The 22,085-nt window shown below is 45.2% G+C and overlaps 1 protein-coding gene across 1 annotated transcript in view; it reads right to left on the bottom strand.

Moving 5' to 3' along the window:
* Positions 1-22,085, bottom strand: part of eif2b4 (eukaryotic translation initiation factor 2B, subunit 4 delta) — a 48,346-nt gene that overhangs the window by 5,664 nt on the left and 20,597 nt on the right. The window contains exons 10-11 of the mRNA XM_041859919.2: positions 6,428-6,555; positions 4,707-4,884 (exon numbers count right to left, since the gene is read on the bottom strand). Coding sequence (XP_041715853.1) covers positions 4,707-4,884; positions 6,428-6,555 — 306 coding nt within the window. The remainder of the gene's footprint in view (positions 1-4,706; positions 4,885-6,427; positions 6,556-22,085) is intronic.

Raw genomic sequence — 22,085 nt, 5'->3', positions numbered from 1 at the left:
TCTTCTCAGGAGTGGCATCCGTCTGGCCACTCTCCCACAAAGCCCAGATTGGTGAAGTGCGGTAGAGACTGTTGTCCTTCTGGCAGGTTCTCCCATCTCAGCCAAGGAACTCTGTAGTTCTGTCAGAGTGGACATTGGGTTCTTGGTCATCTCCCTGACCAAGGTCCTTCATGCCCGGTTGCTCAGTTTGGTCGGACGGCTAGTTCTAGGCAGAGTCTGGGTAGTTACATATTTCTTGAATTTCCCAATGATGGAGACCACTGTGCTCTTGGAAACTTTCAACACTCTAGAATAATTTTTTTTTGGCTTCATTTCTAATTCTTCCCCAGATATTTGCCTCATCACAATTCTCTTGGCGATCTACGGACAGTTCCTTGGACTTCATGGTATAGTTTCTGCTTCTGTGGGACCTTTATATAGACAGGTGTGTTTCTTTCTAAATCATGTCCAAACAATTGAATTGGCCACAGGTGGACTCCAATCAAAGTTGTAGCGATATCTCAAGGATGATCAAACGAAATTGGATGCACCTGTGCTCAATTTCAAGTGTCATAGCAAAGGGGTGTGAATACTTCCGTAAATGTTTCTGTATTTCATTTTCAATACATTTGCTCACATTTCTAAAAACATGTTTTCACTCTGTCATTATTACATTTACATTTTTAGTCATTTAGCAGACGCTCTTATCCAGAGCGACTTACAGTTAGTGAGTGCATACATTTTTCATACTGCCCCCCCGTGGGAATCCTATTGTGTGTAGATGGGTGGATTTTAAAAATCTATTTAATCCATTTTGAATTCAGGCTGTAACACAACAAAATGTGGAATTAGTCAAGGGGTATGAATAATTACTGAAAGCCCTGTATGTGTTGCGATTTGATGTTCAAAATATATTGCTCACCATGTCTGCTGCAGAAAGAGAGAGCATGAGAAAATTAGTTTTGATCAGTCATGGACATAAAAGCACTGAAAACATGCTGGCTCACTATTTAAAAAAAGATGGAGAACAAGCTATAGGATGAAAAAGACCAGAGTTTTGGCGCAGATACAGCTGACTAGCGCTAGCTAACGCTACCTACAGTAGCGGGGGGGAAAAATACATATATTTTTATGAACTGATACTTGATAATATTACGATATCTAACTATCTATTTATTCCCCCATCACTATCAGGTAGTATGTATGAGGGCAGAGATGACTAGTTTACCTCAGGTAGTATGTATTAGGGCAGAGATGAGGACTAGTTTACCTCAGGTAGTATGTATGAGAGCGCAGAGATGAGGACTAGTTTACCTCAGGTAGTATGTATGAGGGCAGAGATGACTAGGTTACCTCAGGTAGTATGTATGAGAGGGCAGAGATGAGGACTAGTTTACCTCAGGTAGTATGTATGAGGGCAGAGATGACTAGGTTACCTCAGGTAGTATGTATGAGGGCAGAGATGAGGACTAGTTTACCTCAGGTAGTATGTATGAGAGGGCAGAGATGAGGACTAGGTTACCTCAGGTAGTATGTATTAGGGCAGAGATGAGGACTAGTTTACCTCAGGTAGTATGTATGAGGGCAGAGATGAGGACTAGTTTACCTCAGGTAGTATGTATGAGGGCAGAGATGAGGACTAGTTTACCTCAGGTAGTATGTATGAGGGCAGAGATGACTAGGTTACCTCAGGTAGTATCTATTAGGGCAGAGATGAGGACTAGGTTACCTCAGGTAGTATGTATTAGGGCAGAGATGAGGACTAGTTTACCTCAGGTAGTATGTATTAGGGCAGAGATGAGGACTAGTTTACCTCAGGTAGTATGTATTAGGGCAGAGATGAGGACTAGTTTACCTCAGGTAGTATGTATGAGGGCAGAGATGAGGACTAGTTTACCTCAGGTAGTATGTATGAGGGCAGAGATGAGGACTAGTTTACCTCAGGTAGTATGTATGAGGGCAGAGATGACTAGGTTACCTCAGGTAGTATGTATGAGGGCAGAGATGAGGACTAGGTTACCTCAGGTAGTATACAGTGGGGAAAAAAAGTATTTAGTCAGCCACCAATTGTGCAAGTTCTCCCACTTAAAAAGATGAGAGAGGCCTGTAATTTTCATCATAGGTACACGTCAACTATGACAGACAAAATGAGAAAAAAAATTCCAGAAAATCACATTGTAGGATTTTTAATGAATTTATTTGCAAATTATGGTGGAAAATAAGTATTTGGTCAATAACAAAAGTTTCTCAATACTTTGTTATATACCCTTTGTTGGCAATGACACTGGTCAAACGTTTTCTGTAAGTCTTCACAAGGTTTTCACACACTGTTGCTGGTATTTTGGCCCATTCCTCCATGCAGATCTCCTCTAGAGCAGTGATGTTTTGGGGCTGTCACTGGGCAACACGGACTTTCAACTCCTCCAAAGATTTTCTATGGGGTTGAGATCTGGAGACTGGCTAGGCCACTCCAGGACCTTGAAATGCTTCTTACGAAGCCACTCCTTCGTTGCCCGGGCGGTGTGTTTGGGATCATTGTCATGCTGAAAGACCCAGCCACGTTTCATCTTCAATGCCCTTGCTGATGGAAGGAGGTTTTTCACTCAAAATCTCACGATACATGGCCCCATTCATTCTTTCCTTTACAAGGATCAGTCGGTCCTGGTCCCTTTGCAGAAAAACAGCCCCAAAGCATGATGTTTCCACCCCCCATGCTTCACAGTAGGTATGGTGTTCTTTGGATGCAACTCAGCATTCTTTGTCCTCCAAACACGACGAGTTGAGTTTTTACCAAAAAAGTTCTATTTTGGTTTCATCTGACCATATGACATTCTCCCAATCCTCTTCTGGATCATCCAAATGAACTCTAGCAAACTTCAGACGGGCCTGGACATGTACTGGCTTAAGCAGGGGGACACGTCTGTAACTGCAGGATTTGAGTCCCTGGCGGCGTAGTGTGTTACTGATGGTAGGCTTTGTTACTTTGGTCCCAGCTCTCTGCAGGTCATTCACTAGGTCCCCCGTGTGGTTCTGGGATTTTTGCTCACCGTTCTTGTGATCATTTTGACCCCACGGGGTGAGATCTTGCGTGGAGCCCCAGATCGAGGGAGATTATCAGTGGTCTTTTATGTCTTCCATTTCCTAATAATTGCTCCCACAGTTGATTTCTTCAAACCAAGCTGCTTACCTATTGCAGATTCAGTCTTCCCAGCCTGGTGCAGGTCTGCAATTTTGTTTCTGGTGTCCTTTGACAGCTCTTTGGTCTTGGCCATAGTGGAGTTTGGAGTGTGACTGTTTGAGGTTGTGGACAGGTGTCTTTTATACTGATATCAACTTCAAACAGGTGCCATTAATACAGGTAACGAGTGGAGGACAGAGGAGCCTCTTAAAGAAGAAGTTACAGGTCTGTGAGAGCCAGAAATCTTGCTTGTTTGTAGGTGACCAAATACTTATTTCCACCATAATTTGCAAATCAATTCATTAAAAATCCTACAATGTGATTTTGGGATTTTTTTTCTCTCAATTTGTCTGTCATAGTTGACGTGTACCTATGATGAAAATTACAGGCCTCTCTCATCTTTTTAAGTGGGAGAACTTGCACAATTGGTGGCTGACTAAATACTTTTTTTCCCCACTGTATATGAGAGGGCAGAGATGAGGACTAGGTTACCCCAGGTAGTATGTATGAGGGCAGAGATGAGGACTAGTTTACCTCAGGTAGTATGTATGAGGGCAGAGATGAGGACTAGTTTACCTCAGGTAGTATGTATGAGGGCAGAGATGAGGACTAGTTTACCTCAGGTAGTATGTATGAGGGCAGAGATGAGAACTAGTTTACCTCAGGTAGTATGTATGAGGGCAGAGATGAGGACTAGTTTACCTCAGGTAGTATGTATGAGGGCAGAGATGAGGACTAGTTTACCTCAGGTAGTATGTATAAGAGCAGAGATGAGGACTAGTTTACCTCAGGTAGTATGTATGAGAGCGCAGAGATGAGGACTAGGTTACCTCAGGTAGTATGTATGAGAGCGCAGAGATGAGGACTAGTTTACCTCAGGTAGTATGTATGAGGGCAGAGATGAGGACTAGTTTACCTCAGGTAGTATGTATAAGAGCAGAGATGAGGACTAGTTTACCTCAGGTAGTATGTATGAGGGCAGAGATGACTAGTTTACCTCAGGTAGTATGTATTAGGGCAGAGATGACTAGGTTACCTCAGGTAGTATGTATTAGGGCAGAGATGACTAGGTTACCTCAGGTAGTATGTATGAGGGCAGAGATGAGGACTAGTTTACCTCAGGTAGTATGTATGAGGGCAGAGATGAGGACTAGGTTACCTCAGGTAGTATGTATGAGGGCAGAGATGAGGACTAGTTTACCTCAGGTAGTAAGTATGAGAGCGCAGAGATGAGGACTAGTTTACCTCAGGTAGTATGTATGAGAGGGCAGAGATGAGGACTAGGTTACCTCAGGTAGTATGTATGAGAGGGCAGAGATGAGGACTAGTTTACCTCAGGTAGTATGTATGAGGGCAGAGATGAGGACTAGTTTACCTCAGGTAGTATGTATGAGAGGGCAGAGATGAGGACTAGGTTACCTCAGGTAGTATGTATGAGAGGGCAGAGATGAGGACTAGTTTACCTCAGGTAGTATGTATGAGGGCAGAGATGAGGACTAGTTTACCTCAGGTAGTATGTATGAGAGGGCTGAGATGAGGACTAGTTTACCTCAGGTAGTATGTACGAGAGGGCAGAGATGAGGACGTAGGTGCAGCTGATGCCTCTCTGTACGAGGCGTCTCAGAGCCTCCCTTCCCTCCAGACGAGGCCGGCTGTCCACCACAATCACACGGAACTTCCTGCTCTTCTCAAACGCCTCGCACAGGATGTGGTTCACCAGGGACGAGCTACGGAAGGACAGGATATGACATCAATAACTGATGAGTTCCTTACTGACCCCTAGCCTGGTCCCAGATCTGCTAAGAAGGGGGAGAAGGGACACAGGTTTGATAACTTCTGGATTCTACTGGATTGTAAACCGACCCCTAACCCCTATACCCCTCAAACTCAACTCTGGACCTCGAAGTCAGTTCCACTGCATTTCTTCACTGTTCCCCTCTAATCAGGGACCGATTTAGACCTGGGACACCAGGTGTGTGCATTTAATTATCAGGTAGAACAGAAAACCAGCAGGCTTCGGGCCTCGTAGGGTCAGAGTTGCGTACCCCTGTCCTATACTCTAAGTTGGCACTACTGTAGAGTTGAGAGGATTGGATAGATTTTACAGAGGGGAGACAGGATGGGAGATCAGTTATGTATTGTAATGTAGTGAATATGGAGTGTATCCCAACCACGACTCAAACCCTGGTCTCCAACATTTAGTCATTAACACTATGGAGCGGTTTCCACTTAGTCATTAACACTATGGAGTGGTTTCCACTTAGTCATTAACACTATGGAGCGGTTTCCACTTAGTCATTAACACTATGGAGCGGTTTCCACTTAGTCATTAACACTATGGGGCGGTTTCCACTTAGTCATTAACACTATGGAGCGGTTTCCACTTAGTCATTAACACTATGGAGCGGTTTCCACTTAGTCATTAACACTATGGAGCGGTTTCCACTTAGTCATTAACACTATGGAGCGGTTTCCACTTAGTCATTAACACTATGGAGCGGTTTCCACTTAGTCTAACACTATGGAGCGGTTTCACTTAGTCATTAACACTATGGAGCAGTTTCACTTAGTCATTAACACTATGGAGCGGTTTCCACTTAGTCATTAACACTATGGAGCGGTTTCCACTTAGTCTAACACTATGGAGCGGTTTCCACTTAGTCATTAACACTATGGAGCGGTTTCCACTTAGTCATTAACACTATGGAGCGGTTTCCACTTAGTCATTAACACTATGGAGCGGTTTCCTTGACACAGATTAAGATTAGTCCTGGACTAAAAAACAATTTCAATGGATATTCTCAATTGACCATGCTATTTAGCCCAGGACTCGGCTTAATCAGTGTCCGGGAAACCGCTCCATAGTGTTAATGACTAAGTGGAAACCGCTCCATAGTGTTAATGACTAAGTGGAAACCGCTCCATAGTGTTAATGACTAAGTGGAAACCGCTCCATAGTGTTAATGACTAAGTGGAAACCGCTCCATAGTGTTAGACTAAGTGGAAACCGCCTCCATAGTGTTAATGACTAAGTGGAAACCGCCTCCATAGTGTTAATGACTAAGTGGAAACCGCTCCATAGTGTTAATGACTAAGTGGAAACCGCTCCATAGTGTTAATGACTAAGTGGAAACCGCTCCATAGTGTTAATGACTAAGTGGAAACCGCTCCATAGTGTTAATGACTAAGTGGAAACCGCTCCATCAGTGTCCAGGTGACCGGCCCCAAGAGGCTCAGCCCTCTTGATTAAAATACATTATATTTTCTTACCATCCATAAACTAGAATGACGTCTCCATCACTGATCTTCTCTATGGCGTATTTAGATATGGCCCTGGCTGCCAGAACAATCTTCTCCTCTATGTAACGGTCTATACAGTTCTGCAGTTTGGTCTTCGCCTATGGGGGGGAGGGAGCGAGAGACAATGACCATATGGAGAGAGAGAGAGAGACAATGACCATATGGAGAGAGAGAGAGAGAGAGAGAGAGAGAGACAATGACCATATGGAGAGAGAGAGAGAACAATGACCATATGGAGAGAGAGAGAGAGAGAGAGAGAGACAATGACCATATGGAGAGAGAGAGAGAGAGAGAGAGAGAGAGAGCAATGACCATATGGAGAGAGAGAGAGACAATGACCATATGGAGAGAGAGAGAGAGAGAGAGAGAGAGAGAGAGACAATGACCATATGGAGAGAGACAATGACCATATGGAGAGAGAGAGAGACAATGACCATATGGAGAGAGAGAGAGAGACAATGACCATATGGAGAGAGAGAGAGAGAGAGAGAGAGAGAGAGACAATGACCATATGGAGAGAGAGAGAGAGAGAGAGACAATGACCATATGGAGAGAGAGAGAGAGAGAGAGAGAGACAATGACCATATGGAGAGAGAGAGAGAGAGAGAGAGAGAGACAATGACCATATGGAGAGAGAGAGAGAGAGAGAGAGAGAGAGACAATGACCATATGGAGAGAGAGAGAGACAATGACCATATGGAGAGAGAGAGAGAGAGAGAGAGACAATGACCATATGGAGAGAGAGAGAGAGAGAGAGAGAGAGAGAGAGAGACAATGACCATATGGAGAGAGAGAGAGACAATGACCATATGGAGAGAGAGAGAGACAATGACCATATGGAGAGAGAGAGAGAGACAATGACCATATGGAGAGAGAGAGAGAGAGAGAGAGAGAGAGAGAGAGACAATGACCATATGGAGAGAGAGAGAGACAATGACCATATGGAGAGAGAGAGAGAGAGAGAGAGAGACAATGACCATATGGAGAGAGAGAGAGAGAGAGAGAGAGAGACAATGACCATATGGAGAGAGAGAGAGAGAGAGAGAGAGAGAGAGACAATGACCATATGGAGAGAGAGAGAGACAATGACCATATGGAGAGAGAGAGAGAGAGAGAGAGAGACAATGACCATATGGAGAGAGAGAGAGAGACAATGACCATATGGAGAGAGAGAGAGAGAGAGAGAGAGAGAGAGACAATGACCATATGGAGAGAGAGAGAGAGAGAGAGAGAGAGAGAGAGACAATGACCATATGGAGAGAGACAATGACCATATGGAGAGAGAGAGAGACAATGACCATATGGAGAGAGAGAGAGAGACAATGACCATATGGAGAGAGAGAGAGAGAGAGAGAGAGAGAGAGAGAGAGACAATGACCATATGGAGAGAGAGAGAGAGAGAGACAATGACCATATGGAGAGAGAGAGAGAGAGAGAGAGACAATGACCATATGGAGAGAGAGAGAGAACAATGACCATATGGAGAGAGAGAGAGAGAGAGAGAGAGAGAGAGACAATGACCATATGGAGAGAGAGAGAGACAATGACCATATGGAGAGAGAGAGAGAGAGAGAGAGAGAGAGAGAGAGAGAACAATGACCATATGGAGAGAGAGAGAGAGAGAGAGAGAGAGAGAGAGAGAGAGAGAGAGACAATGACCATATGGAGAGAGAGAGAGAGAGAGAGAGAGAGAGAGAGAGAGAGAGAGAGAGAGAGAGAGAGAGAGAGAGAGAGAGAGAGAGAGAGAGAGAGAGAGAGAGAGAGAGAGAGAGAGAGAGAGAGAGACAATGACCATATGGAGAGAGAGAGAGACAATGACCATATGGAGAGAGAGAGAGACAATGACCATATGGAGAGAGAGAGAGACAATGACCATATGGAGAGAGAGAGAGAGAGAGAGAGAGAGAGAGAGAGACAATGACCATATGGAGAGAGAGAGAGACAATGACCATATGGAGAGAGAGAGAAAGAGAGAGAGAGAGAGAGACAATGACCATATGGAGAGAGAGAGAGAGAGAGAGAGAGAGAGAGAGAGACAATGACCATATGGAGAGAGAGAGAGACAATGACCATATGGAGAGAGAGAGACAATGACCATATGGAGAGAGAGAGAGAGAGAGAGAGAGAGAGAGAGACAATGACCATATGGAGAGAGAGAGAGAGAGAGAGAGACAATGACCATATGGAGAGAGAGAGAGACAATGACCATATGGAGAGAGAGAGAGAGAGAGAGAGAGAGAGAGACAATGACCATATGGAGAGAGACAATGACCATATGGAGAGAGAGAGAGAGACAATGACCATATGGAGAGAGAGAGAGAGACAATGACCATATGGAGAGAGAGAGAGAGAGAGAGAGAGAGAGAGAGACAATGACCATATGGAGAGAGAGAGAGAGAGAGACAATGACCATATGGAGAGAGAGAGAGAGAGAGAGAGAGAGACAATGACCATATGGAGAGAGAGAGAGAGAGAGAGAGAGAGACAATGACCATATGGAGAGAGAGAGAGAGAGAGAGAGAGAGAGACAATGACCATATGGAGAGAGAGAGAGACAATGACCATATGGAGAGAGAGAGAGAGAGAGAGAGACAATGACCATATGGAGAGAGAGAGAGAGAGAGAGAGAGAGAGAGACAATGACCATATGGAGAGAGAGAGAGACAATGACCATATGGAGAGAGAGAGAGACAATGACCATATGGAGAGAGAGAGAGAGACAATGACCATATGGAGAGAGAGAGAGAGAGAGAGAGAGAGAGAGAGAGACAATGACCATATGGAGAGAGAGAGAGAGAGAGAGACAATGACCATATGGAGAGAGAGAGAGAGAGAGAGAGAGAGACAATGACCATATGGAGAGAGAGAGAGAGAGAGAGAGAGAGACAATGACCATATGGAGAGAGAGAGAGAGAGAGAGAGAGAGAGAGAGAGAGAGAGACAATGACCATATGGAGAGAGAGAGAGACAATGACCATATGGAGAGAGAGAGAGAGAGAGAGAGAGACAATGACCATATGGAGAGAGAGAGAGAGAGAGAGAGAGAGAGACAATGACCATATGGAGAGAGAGAGAGAGAGAGAGAGAGAGAGACAATGACCATATGGAGAGAGAGAGAGAGAGAGAGAGAGAGAGACAATGACCATATGGAGAGAGACAATGACCATATGGAGAGAGAGAGAGAGACAATGACCATATGGAGAGAGAGAGAGAGAGACAATGACCATATGGAGAGAGAGAGAGAGAGAGAGAGAGAGAGAGAGAGAGCAATGACCATATGGAGAGAGAGAGAGAGAGAGAGACAATGACCATATGGAGAGAGAGAGAGAGAGAGAGAGACAATGACCATATGGAGAGAGAGAGAGAGACAATGACCATATGGAGAGAGAGAGAGAGAGAGAGAGAGAGAGAGAGAGACAATGACCATATGGAGAGAGAGAGAGACAATGACCATATGGAGAGAGAGAGAGAGAGAGAGAGAGAGAGAGAGAGACAATGACCATATGGAGAGAGAGAGAGAGAGAGAGAGAGAGAGAGAGAGAGAGAGAGACAATGACCATATGGAGAGAGAGAGAGACAATGACCATATGGAGAGAGAGAGAGAGAGAGAGAGAGAGAGAGAGAGAGAGAGAGAGAGAGAGAGAGAGAGAGAGAGAGAGAGAGAGAGAGAGAGAGACAATGACCATATGGAGAGAGAGAGAGACAATGACCATATGGAGAGAGAGAGAGACAATGACCATATGGAGAGAGAGAGACAATGACCATATGGAGAGAGAGAGAGAGAGAGAGAGAGAGAGAGAGAGAGAGAGAGAGAGCAATGACCATATGGAGAGAGAGAGAGAGACAATGACCATATGGAGAGAGAGAGAGAAAGAGAGAGAGAGAGAGACAATGACCATATGGAGAGAGAGAGAGAGAGAGAGAGAGAGAGAGAGAGACAATGACCATATGGAGAGAGAGAGAGACAATGACCATATGGAGAGAGAGAGACAATGACCATATGGAGAGAGAGAGAGAGAGAGAGAAAGAGACAATGACCATATGGAGAGAGAGAGAGAGAGAGAGAGAGAGAGAGAGAGAGAGAGAGAGAGAGAGAGAGAGACAATGACCATATGGAGAGAGAGAGAGAGAGAGAGAGAGAGAGAGAGAGAGAGAGAGAGACAATGACCATATGGAGAGAGAGAGAGAGAGAGAGAGAGAGAGAGAGAGAGAGAGAGAGAGAGAGAGAGAGAGAGAGACAATGACCATATGGAGAGAGAGAGAGAGAGAGAGAGAGAGAGAGAGAGAGACAATGACCATATGGAGAGAGAGAGAGAGAGAGAGAGAGAGAGAGAGAGAGCAATGACCATATGGAGAGAGAGAGAGACAATGACCATATGGAGAGAGAGAGAGAGACAATGACCATATGGAGAGAGAGAGAGACAATGACCATATGGAGAGAGAGAGAGACAATGACCATATGGAGAGAGAGAGAGAGAGAGAGAGAGAGAGAGACAATGACCATATGGAGAGAGAGAGAGAGAGAGAGAGAGACAATGACCATATGGAGAGAGAGAGAGAGAGAGAGAGAGAGAGAGAGAGACAATGACCATATGGAGAGAGAGAGAGAGAGAGAGAGAGACAATGACCATATGGAGAGAGAGAGAGAGAGAGAGACAATGACCATATGGAGAGAGAGAGAGACAATGACCATATGGAGAGAGAGAGAGAGAGAGAGAGAGAGAGAGACAATGACCATATGGAGAGAGAGAGAGACAATGACCATATGGAGAGAGAGAGAGACAATGACCATATGGAGAGAGAGAGAGAGAGAGAGAGACAATGACCATATGGAGAGAGAGAGAGAGAGAGAGACAATGACCATATGGAGAGAGAGAGAGAGACAATGACCATATGGAGAGAGAGAGAGAGAGAGAGAGAGAGAGAGAGAGAGAGAGAGAGAGAGAGAGAGAGAGAGAGAGAGAGAGAGAGAGACAATGACCATATGGAGAGAGAGAGAGAGAGAGAGACAATGACCATATGGAGAGAGAGAGAGAGAGAGAGAGACAATGACCATATGGAGAGAGAGAGAGAGAGAGAGAGAGAGACAATGACCATATGGAGAGAGAGAGAGAGAGAGAGACAATGACCATATGGAGAGAGAGAGAGAGAGAGAGAGAGACAATGACCATATGGAGAGAGAGAGAGAGAGAGAGAGAGAGACAATGACCATATGGAGAGAGAGAGAGACAATGACCATATGGAGAGAGAGAGAGAGAGAGAGACAATGACCATATGGAGAGAGAGAGAGAGAGAGACAATGACCATATGGAGAGAGAGAGAGAGAGAGAGAGAGAGAGACAATGACCATATGGAGAGAGAGAGAGACAATGACCATATGGAGAGAGAGAGAGACAATGACCATATGGAGAGAGAGAGAGAGAGAGAGACACAATGACCATATGGGAGAGAGAGAGAGAGAGAGAGACAATGACCATATGGAGAGAGAGAGAGAGACAATGACCATATGGAGAGAGAGAGAGAGAGAGAGAGAGAGAGAGAGAGAGAGAGAGAGAGACAATGACCATATGGAGAGAGAGAGAGAGAGAGAGACAATGACCATATGGAGAGAGAGAGAGAGAGAGAGACAATGACCATATGGAGAGAGAGAGAGAGAGAGAGAGAGACAATGACCATATGGAGAGAGAGAGAGAGAGAGAGCAATGACCATATGGAGAGAGAGAGAGAGAGAGAGAGAGACAATGACCATATGGAGAGAGAGAGAGAGAGAGAGAGAGAGAGAGACAATGACCATATGGAGAGAGAGAGAGACAATGACCATATGGAGAGAGAGAGAGAGAGAGACAATGACCATATGGAGAGAGAGAGAGAGAGAGACAATGACCATATGGAGAGAGAGAGAGAGACACAATGACCATATATGAGAGAGAGAGAGAGAGAGAGACAATGACCATATGGAGAGAGAGAGAGAGAGAGAGAGAGAGAGAGAGAGAGAGAGAGAGAGAGAGAGAGAGAGAGAGAGAGAGAGAGAGAGAGACAGACAATGACCATATGGAGAGAGAGAGAGAGAGAGAGAGAGAGAGAGAGAGAGAGAGAGAGAGAGAGAGAGACAATGACCATATGGAGAGAGAGAGAGACAATGACCATATGGAGAGAGAGAGAGAGAGAGAGACAATGACCATATGGAGAGAGAGAGAGAGAGAGAGAGAGAGAGACAATGACCATATGGAGAGAGAGAGAGAGAGAGAGAGAGAGAGAGAGAGAGAGAGAGAATGACATAGAGAGAGAGAGAGAGAGAGAGAGAGAGAGAGAGAGAGAGAGGAGAGAGAGAGAGAGAGAGAGAGAGAGAGAGAGAGAGAGAGAGAGAGACAATGACCATATGGAGAGAGAGAGAGAGAGACAATGACCATATGGAGAGAGAGAGAGAGAGAGAGACAATGACCATATGAGAGAGAGAGAGAGAGAGAGAGAGACAATGACCATATGAAGAGAGAGAGAGAGAGAGAGAGAGAGAGAGACAATGACCATATGGAGAGAGAGAGAGAGAGAGAGAGAGAGAGAGAGAGAGAGAGAGAGAGAGAGAGAGAGAGAGAGAGAGAGAGAGAGAGAGACAATGACCATATGGAGAGAGAGAGAGAGAGACAATGACCATATGGAGAGAGAGAGAGAGAGACAATGACCATATGGAGAGAGAGAGAGAGAGACAATGACCATATGGAGAGAGAGAGAGAGAGAGAGAGACAATGACCATATGGAGAGAGAGAGAGAGAGAGAGAGAGAGAGACAATGACCATATGGAGAGAGAGAGAGAGAGAGAGAGAGAGAGACAATGACCATATGGAGAGAGAGAGAGACAATGACCATATGGAGAGAGAGAGAGACAATGACCATATGGAGAGAGAGAGAGAGAGACAATGACCATATGGAGAGAGAGAGAGAGAGAGAGACAATGACCATATGGAGAGAGAAAGAAAGAGAGAGAGAGAGAGAGAGACAATGACCATATGGAGAGAGAAAGAAAGAGAGAGAGAGAGAGAGAGACAATGACCATATGGAGAGAGAGAGAGAGAGAGAGAGAGAGAGAGAGAGAGAGAGAGAGAGAGAGAGAGACAATGACCATATGGAGAGAGAGAGAGAGAGAGAGAGACAATGACCATATGGAGAGAGAGAGAGAGAGAGAGACAATGACCATATGGAGAGAGAGAGAGAGAGAGAGAGAACAAATGACCATATGGAGAGAGAGAGAGAGAGAGAGAGAGAGACAATGACCATATGAGAAGAGAGAGAGAGAGAGAGAGAGAGAGAGAGAGAGAGAGACAATGACCATATGGAGAGAGAGAGAGAGAGAGAGAGAGACAATGACCATATGGAGAGAGAGAGAGAGAGAGAGAGAGAGAGACAATGACCATATGAGAGAGAGAGAGAGAGAGAGAGAGAGAGAGAGAGAGAGAGAGAGAGAGAGAGAGAGAGAGAGAGAGAGAGAGACAATGACCATATGGAGAGAGAGAGAGACAATGACCATATGGAGAGAGAGAGAGAGAGAGAGAGACAATGACCATATGGAGAGAGAGAGAGAGAGAGAGAGAGAGAGAGAGAGAGAGAGAGAGAGAGAGAGAGAGAGACCATATGGAGAGAGAGAGAGAGAGACAATGACCATATGGAGAGAGAGAGAGAGAGAGCGAGACAATGACCATATGGAGAGAGAGAGAGAGAGAGAGAGACAATGACCATATGGAGAGAGAGAGAGAACAATGACCATATGGAGAGAGAGAGAGAGAGACAATGACCATATGAGAGAGAGAGAGAGAGAGAGAGAGAGAGAGAGAGAGAGAGAGAGAGAGAGAGAGAGAGACAATGAACATATGGAGAGAGAGAGAGACAATGACCATATGGAGAGAGAGAGAGAGACAATGACCATATGGAGAGAGAGAGAGAGAGAGACAATGACCATATGGAGAGAGAGAGAGAGAGAGAGAGAGAGACAATGACCATATGGAGAGAGAGAGAGAGACAATGACCATATGGAGAGAGAGAGAGAGACAATGACCATATGGAGAGAGAGAGAGAGAGAGAGAGAGAGAGAGAGAGAGAGAGAGAGAGAGAGAGAGAGAGAGAGAGAGAGAGAGAGACAATGACCATATGGAGAGAGAGAGAGAGAGAGAGAGAGAGAGAGAGAGACAATGACCATATGGAGAGAGAGAGAGACAATGACCATATGAGAGAGAGAGAGAGAGAGAGAGAGAGAGAGAGAGACAATGACCATATGGAGAGAGAGAGAGAGACAATGACCATATGGAGAGAGAGAGAGAGAGAGAGAGAGAAACAATGACCATATGGAGAGAGAGAGAACAATGACCATATGGAGAGAGAGAGAGAGACATACAATGACCATATGGGGGGAGAGAGAGACAATGACCATATATGAGAGAGAGAGAGAGAGAGAGCGAGAGAGACAATGACCATATGGAGAGAGAGAGAGAGACAATGACCATATGGAGAGAGAGAGAGAGAGAGAGAGACAATGACCATATGGAGAGAGAGAGAGAGAGAGAGAGAGAGAGAGAGACAATGACCATATGGAGAGAGAGAGAGAGAGAGAGAGACAATGACCATATGAGAGAGAGAGAGAGAGAGAGAGAGAGAGAGAGACAAATGACCATATGGAGAGAGAGAGAGAGAGAGAGAGAGAGAGAGACAATGACCATATGGAGAGAGAGAGAGAGAGACAATGACCATATGGAGAGAGAGAGAGAGAGAGAGAGACAATGACCATATGGAGAGAGAGAGAGAGAGAGAGAGAGAGAGAGAGAGAGAGAAGGGGAGAGAGAGACAATGACCATATGAGAAGAGAGAGAGAGAGAGAGAGACAATGACCATATGGAGAGAGAGAGAGAGAGAGAGAGAGAGAGAGAGAAGACAATGACCATATGAGAGAGAGAGAGAGACAATGACCATATGGAGAGAGAGAGAGAGAGAGAGAGACAATGACCATATGAGAGAGAGAGAGAGAGAGAGAGAGAGAGAGAGAGAGAGAGAGAGAGAGAGAGAGACAATGACCATATGGAGAGAGAGAGAGAACAATGACCATATGGAGAGAGAGAGAGAGAGAGAGAGAGACAATGACCATATGGAGAGAGAGAGAGAGAGAGAGAGAGAGACAATGACCATATGGAGAGAGAGAGAGAGAGACAATGACCATATGGAGAGAGAGAGAGACAAGGACCATATGGAGAGAGAGAGAGAGAGAGAGAGAGAGAGAGAGAGAGAGAGAGAGAGAGAGAAAGAGAGAGAGACAATGACCATATGGAGAGAGAGAGAGAGAGAGAGAGAGAGAGAGAGAGAGAGAGACAATGACCATATGGAGAGAGAGAGAGACAATGACCATATGGAGAGAGAGAGAGACAATGACCATATGGAGAGAGAGAGAGAGAGAGAGAGAGACAATGACCATATGGAGAGAGAGAGAGAGAGAGAGAGAGAGACAATGACCATATGGAGAGAGAGAGAGAGAGACAATGACCATATGGAGAGAGAGAGAGACAATGACCATATGGAGAGAGAGAGAGACAATGACCATATGGAGAGAGAGAGAGAGAGAGAGAGACAATGACCATATGGAGAGAGAGAGAGAGAGAGAGAGAGAGAGAGAGAGAGAGAGAGAGAGAGAATGACCATATGGAGAGAGAGAGAGAGAGAGAGAGAGAGGTCATGCAGAGGAACAGCTCCTGACTTGTTATAACTTTTTGTTTGTTAAGAGCGAGATTGACACGATTCAATTAGCAAAAAATGTATAGGTAATCAAATTGTACAACTGAAGATCAACAAAGGAGGAAAAAATTGACAGAGAGTGAGTTAAAAGACCAATCTTCATCGTGGTAGCTAGCCAAATTCAAATCGGTCAGTTAGCTTAACGTCTAGCTCTAACTGTTTACTGGTGGTAACCATAGCAACATGGCCACTGAGGCAGCGCTAGCAGCGTTAGCAGCGACAGAAACTGAGAGACTTTCCCCGCTTTTTTTGAATACCCAGCAGAAATCAAATCAGAGAAAGGAAGAATCAATTTTAAACACAGAATTCTGAGGGAGAACCCAGAAACTTTGTTTGCCGACTGCTCACAAAACAGGACTGTTACAAACCTGTTATTTTACACAGAACACACTACTGCCTGGCATACAGCTGTAACCAGGCATTTCAGCTATACCACGAAGAAAGGCATCTGCAAGGGAAGGCAAATCCACATTTTTGAGGACAGCGATAAGGACCAGGAAAACAGGTTTCTGACAGTAAATATGTATCAGAACGGCACTGTCATGGTCCAGGGCAGTGAGGCTGCACTCCAGCTCTGTTGTGCAGGACTTCCCCACCCTAACGAAGATAGCGGAAAACAAAAAAGAAAAGGACAGCACCCCCGACCTCTCCCCCTCACCTCAGGCACCCCAACAGCAGGACCATCCTCCCCCTGCCTTCCTACAACCACCAGAGCCAAGACCCCACTACCATCAGCCTGTTGAGAGACAGGCTGGCAGTGATAGAGGTATGGGTTACTGAGCTGGAAGGAGCAGCTCCCCAGCTACACCACCACCAGTCCAGACACAGAGCTTCTACAGGACCAGATCAACCAGTGCAGGACCCAGCTGAAGAACTCTGTCCAGGAGCTGAGAGAGAGCCTTACCACAGCGCTGGAGGAGGTAAAGGCCACCATGAGGAGAGAGCTGGTGCAGGTAAAGGAGGAGATGGCAAAGGAGTTGTCTGGCATCAAGAGGGTGCTGCAACACAGAGAACAGACTGTAGAGACTCCTAGAGAGAAGCTGCAGCCCCTCACCACCCCTAACACCCCCCACCGACCCACCTTTACCCACAACCCCCCCCATACCGACAACACTTTACCCACACACCCAGTCAACAAGGAGGCTCACATGGAGACACCCTACGACAGAGAGAAGCTCTCTGGCCCCCTGACACACCCCCCCACACCCCTCCATGTACACAGGCCCTGTGTACTCCAGCCCCAGACCGTAAACACACTAATCTGGTAAAACCCACTGAGGTGGCCATCCTCATTGACTCAAATGGGAAATTCATCCAAGAAGATAAACTCTTCCCCCCAACACAAGGTGCGCAAAATATGGTGCCCAAAAACACAGGATGCACTCCACATCCTGTCCCAGCCTGACTTTGGCACACCAGGCCACATTATTATTCACACCGGCACCAACAACCTACGAGAGGAGCAGGAGAGAGTAGGCAGGCTGGTCAACAGAGTAGCAGAGAGGGCCTCTGAGCGGTTCCCCAACTCCCACATCACCATCTCCACTCTGCTGCCCCGCAAAGACTTCCATCACCGTACCATTCAGAAAGTCAACGCTGACATCACCAGAGGGTGTGGCCTACTCCCAAACGTACACGTTGCTCACCACACAACAATCACCCCAGAGCATCTGCACGACTACTCCCACCTGAGGAAGCAGACAGTAGGGATGTTTGTCAAGTCTCTAAAGGACGTGGCACTTGGTAGACAAACACCCCATGCCGCACTGGACAGAGGACCACCCAGAGACCCCTACCAGACCACTGCACCAACAAGGAGCCCCAGGCCCCTTCAACGCCACACCAGACCCAGCGCACCCCACAGGCCCCACCCACCACCAGACCATCACCACTTCCATCGGCTTAGCCAGACCGGACCGGGCCCAGCCTACTACCCCGCACCAGACCACCACCCCTACCAGACCAGAGAGGAAGCCCCACGGCCCAGACCTGGCCCCCCTCCACCCCACAGGGCCCAACAGCAGGACCAGCGCAGCTACGCAGAGGTCGTCAGAGGACAGGAGAACCCCGTGGGATTGAGTGAGATTAAACAGCTCCTCCAATACATCTGCACTAAACTGCACTAAACACACACGGACGCATATACACACACACACACACACACACACACACACACACACACACACACACACACACACACACCTATTGTACTAAAATGTACTTGTTCAATGAATAGGAATGTTTATATATATAACAGAAAAAATGTTGGCTGTTATCCTGTTTATCTCGCTCTTAACAACTTAATAGTTAGTTACTGTATTTCTGACTGCTATTCTTTCTTTTGGAACATGAAATCGCTGTCAGTTAGCATGTGGAACATTCAGGGCCTAAACTCATCAACCTTTGGACTGAAGAGTTTAGCACTGGAGTTCAACAAAAATCTTAAAGATGTTGACGTCATCATTCTGCAGGAGACATGGTGTAAGGCTGACATTGTCACTCACTGTCCCACAGGTTACAGAGAGGTAATTGTGCCGTCACAAAAACACAGCTCTGTCAATAGAGGCAGAGACTCTGGAGGACTGATCATTTGGTACAAATCCGACCTACAACATCTAATTGATCCCCTCAAAATTGGCAAATATCACATTTGGTTAAAACTGAAAAAAGAACTTGTACTGACAGAAAAGATGTGTTCCTTTGCGCAATTTATATCCCCCTCAGAATCCCCATATTACTCAGAGGAGATCTTCCCCACCCTTGAGGAAGAGACGTGCCATTTCCAGGCCCAGGGAAATGTGCTCATCTGTGGGGACACAAATGCGCGCACAGGAACACTACCTGATCTAACGAGCACACGAGGGGACAGCTTTATTACAGGCCATAATGTTTCTAACTGTCTTAATCTCCCCAATAGAAACAACAGTGACAGCACCGTCAACAAAAACGGAAGGGATCTGTTGCAGCTCTGTAGAAGCTTGGGTCTGTACTTTGTCAATGGTAGGTTACGGGGGGACTCTTTGGGGAGATTCACCTACTGCTCACCTCTTGGCCACAGTACAGTAGACTATATGATCACAGACATTGACCCCTTCTCTCTCAGCTCATTCACTGTCAAGCCACTAACACCTCTGTCTGATCACAGCCAAATTACATTGTTCCTCAAAAGAACAGACATGGAAACAACCACACATTCACAGCCCAGTAAGCTGTACAACATCAGACATTCATACAGATGGGCCCAAAACAGCACAGAAGAATACCAGAAAGCAACCTGGAACCAAAATATCCAAACACTCTTAGATAACTTTCTGGATACCACATTCACTCACAATAAAGAAGGCATCAATCTAGCAGTACAAAACATCAACTATATATTCAGGCAAACGGCAAAAGAAGCACAATTGAAATTGATAAAAAAACAAAACAAAAAAGATCACAGATGACAACTGGTTTGATGCAGATTGTAAAATTATAAGGAAAAAACTTAGAACACTATCCAACCAAAAGCACAGAGACCCAAATAATGGTGAATTACGCCTTCATTACTGTGAGACTTTAAAACTCTATAAACGTACACTCAGAACCAAAAAAGCACAGTACAACAGAAAGCAGCTGACGCTAATTGAGGAGTCCATAAACACAAACAACTTCTGGCAAAATTGGAAAAAAATTAAAAAATCTAAACAAGAGGAATTAGCGATACAAAATGGTGACATTTGGACAACCCATTTTAAAACACTCTACAACACCGTTCAAATTGACACAAACGCAGAACAACGCCAAATTCATGAGAAGTTGAACGGATTAGAAAGAGCTATAAAGGACAATCAAAATCCACTGGACTCCCCAATTACTGACCAGGAGCTCTATAAGAAACTTCAGGCTCTCAAATTTAAAAAGACATGCGGACCTGATGGCATCCTAAATGAGATGCTCAAACTCACTAGTGCAAAATTTCAATTGGCTATATTAAAACTGTTTAATTTGATCCTGAGTGTAGGTTATTTCCCTGACATCTGGAATCAAGGACTCATAACCCCAATCTTTAAAAACGGAGACAAATTTGACCCTAACAATTACAGAGGCATTTGTGTGAACAGTAACCTGGGGAAGGTTTTCTGTAGTATTATAAATGTAAGAGTTCTAAACTTCCTTAATAAGCACAATGTCTTGAGTAAAAGCCAAATTGGATTTATACCAAAACATCGCACGACCGATCATATTTACACCCTACACACCCTGATAGATAAACATGTCCACCAAAATAATACCAAAATATACGCTTGCTTTATCGACTTCCAAAAAGCATTTGATTCTATTTGGCACACAGGACTGTTCTACAAAGTTATTGAAAGTGGTGTAGGGGGTAAAACATATGACATAATTAAATCAATGTATACTGGCAATACGTGCAGCATTAAAATTGGCAAGAAAAGAACAGAATTCTTTAACCAGGGGCGGGGCCTTCGTCAGGGTTGTAATCTGAGCCCAGCACTCTTCAATATTTACATCAACGAATTGGCCACTATTCTAGAAAAATCCTCAGCCCCTGGTGTTAGTCTCCATAATTCAGAGGTTAAATGCCTACTCTTCGCCGATGACCTATGCCTGCTGTCACCCACAGCACATGGCCTACAGCAGAGCCTGGACCTGCTAGAGCAGTACTGCCAGACCTGGGCCCTGGCAGTAAACCCCAAAAAGACTAAAATAATGATTTTCCAGAGAAGAGCCAGATCTCAGGGAATTAGACCAAAGTTCTCAATTGGTACAAAATATATAGAGCACTGCACACACTACAATTACTTAGGTTTAAAAATAAGCTCAACTGGACACCTTAATGAAGCAGTGAATGAACTGAGAGAGAAAGCACGCAGGGCATTCTACGCAATTAAAAAGCAAATTCAAATTGAAATACCTATTAAAATTTGGCTAAAACTAATTGAATATGTCATTGAACCAATTGCACTTTATGGCAGCGAGGTGTGGGGCCCACTTGCAAAACAAGATTTCATCAAATGGGACAAACATCCCATTGAAACCCTGCACGCAGAGTTCTGTAAGATTCTCCTACATGTCCAGAGGAAAGCTACAAACAATGCATGCAGGGCAGAATTAGGCAAATATCCACTAATAATAAAAACTCAAAAAGAGCAATTAAGTTTTGGAAACATCTAAAATACAGTGACCCCCTCTCATATCATTACCAAGCCCTGCAATACCAAGAGCTGAACAAAGAAAAGAGTCCCCTCATCCAGCTGGTCCTGGGGCTGAGTTCACAAACCTGTTCTACTAACACACTGAAGCCTCAGGACCAGAACATCCAATCAATCAGGATAAACCAAATTACAACACAGTCAAAACAAAACTATATTGCTTATTGGGAAACACAAGCACAAGCACAGAGCAAAATGCAGTACTATCTGGCCCTAAATCGACAGTACACCGTGGCTAAATATTTGACCATGGTTACTGATCAAAACTTTAGAAAAACCTTGACAAAGTACAGGCTCAGTGAGCACAGCCTTGCCATTGAGAAGGGTAGACACAGGAAAACCTGGCTCCCTGTAGAGGAAAGGCTGTGCAACCACTGCACAATAGCAGAACCTGAGACGGAGCTGCATTTCCTGACAAAATGTCAAAAATATAAAACAATTAGAGAGTGTCATTTCCCCAAATTTGAAACTCTTATTCAAGGTTTCAAAGACCTCTCTGATGAGGATAGGCTACCCGTCCTGTTGGGGGAGGACGAGAGAGCTGTGGGTTGGCAGCGCACTACATTGCTGCCTGCCATAAGTTGAGGGACAGTGTCTGACAGACCAATCAACCTGCACATGTCCTTTACTGTATATTTATTGTT

The sequence above is a fragment of the Coregonus clupeaformis genome, chromosome 33 (assembly GCF_020615455.1).
Source record: "Coregonus clupeaformis isolate EN_2021a chromosome 33, ASM2061545v1, whole genome shotgun sequence".
NCBI lineage: Eukaryota > Metazoa > Chordata > Actinopteri > Salmoniformes > Salmonidae > Coregonus > Coregonus clupeaformis.
This window is presented reverse-complemented; position numbering and strand designations above follow the sequence as displayed.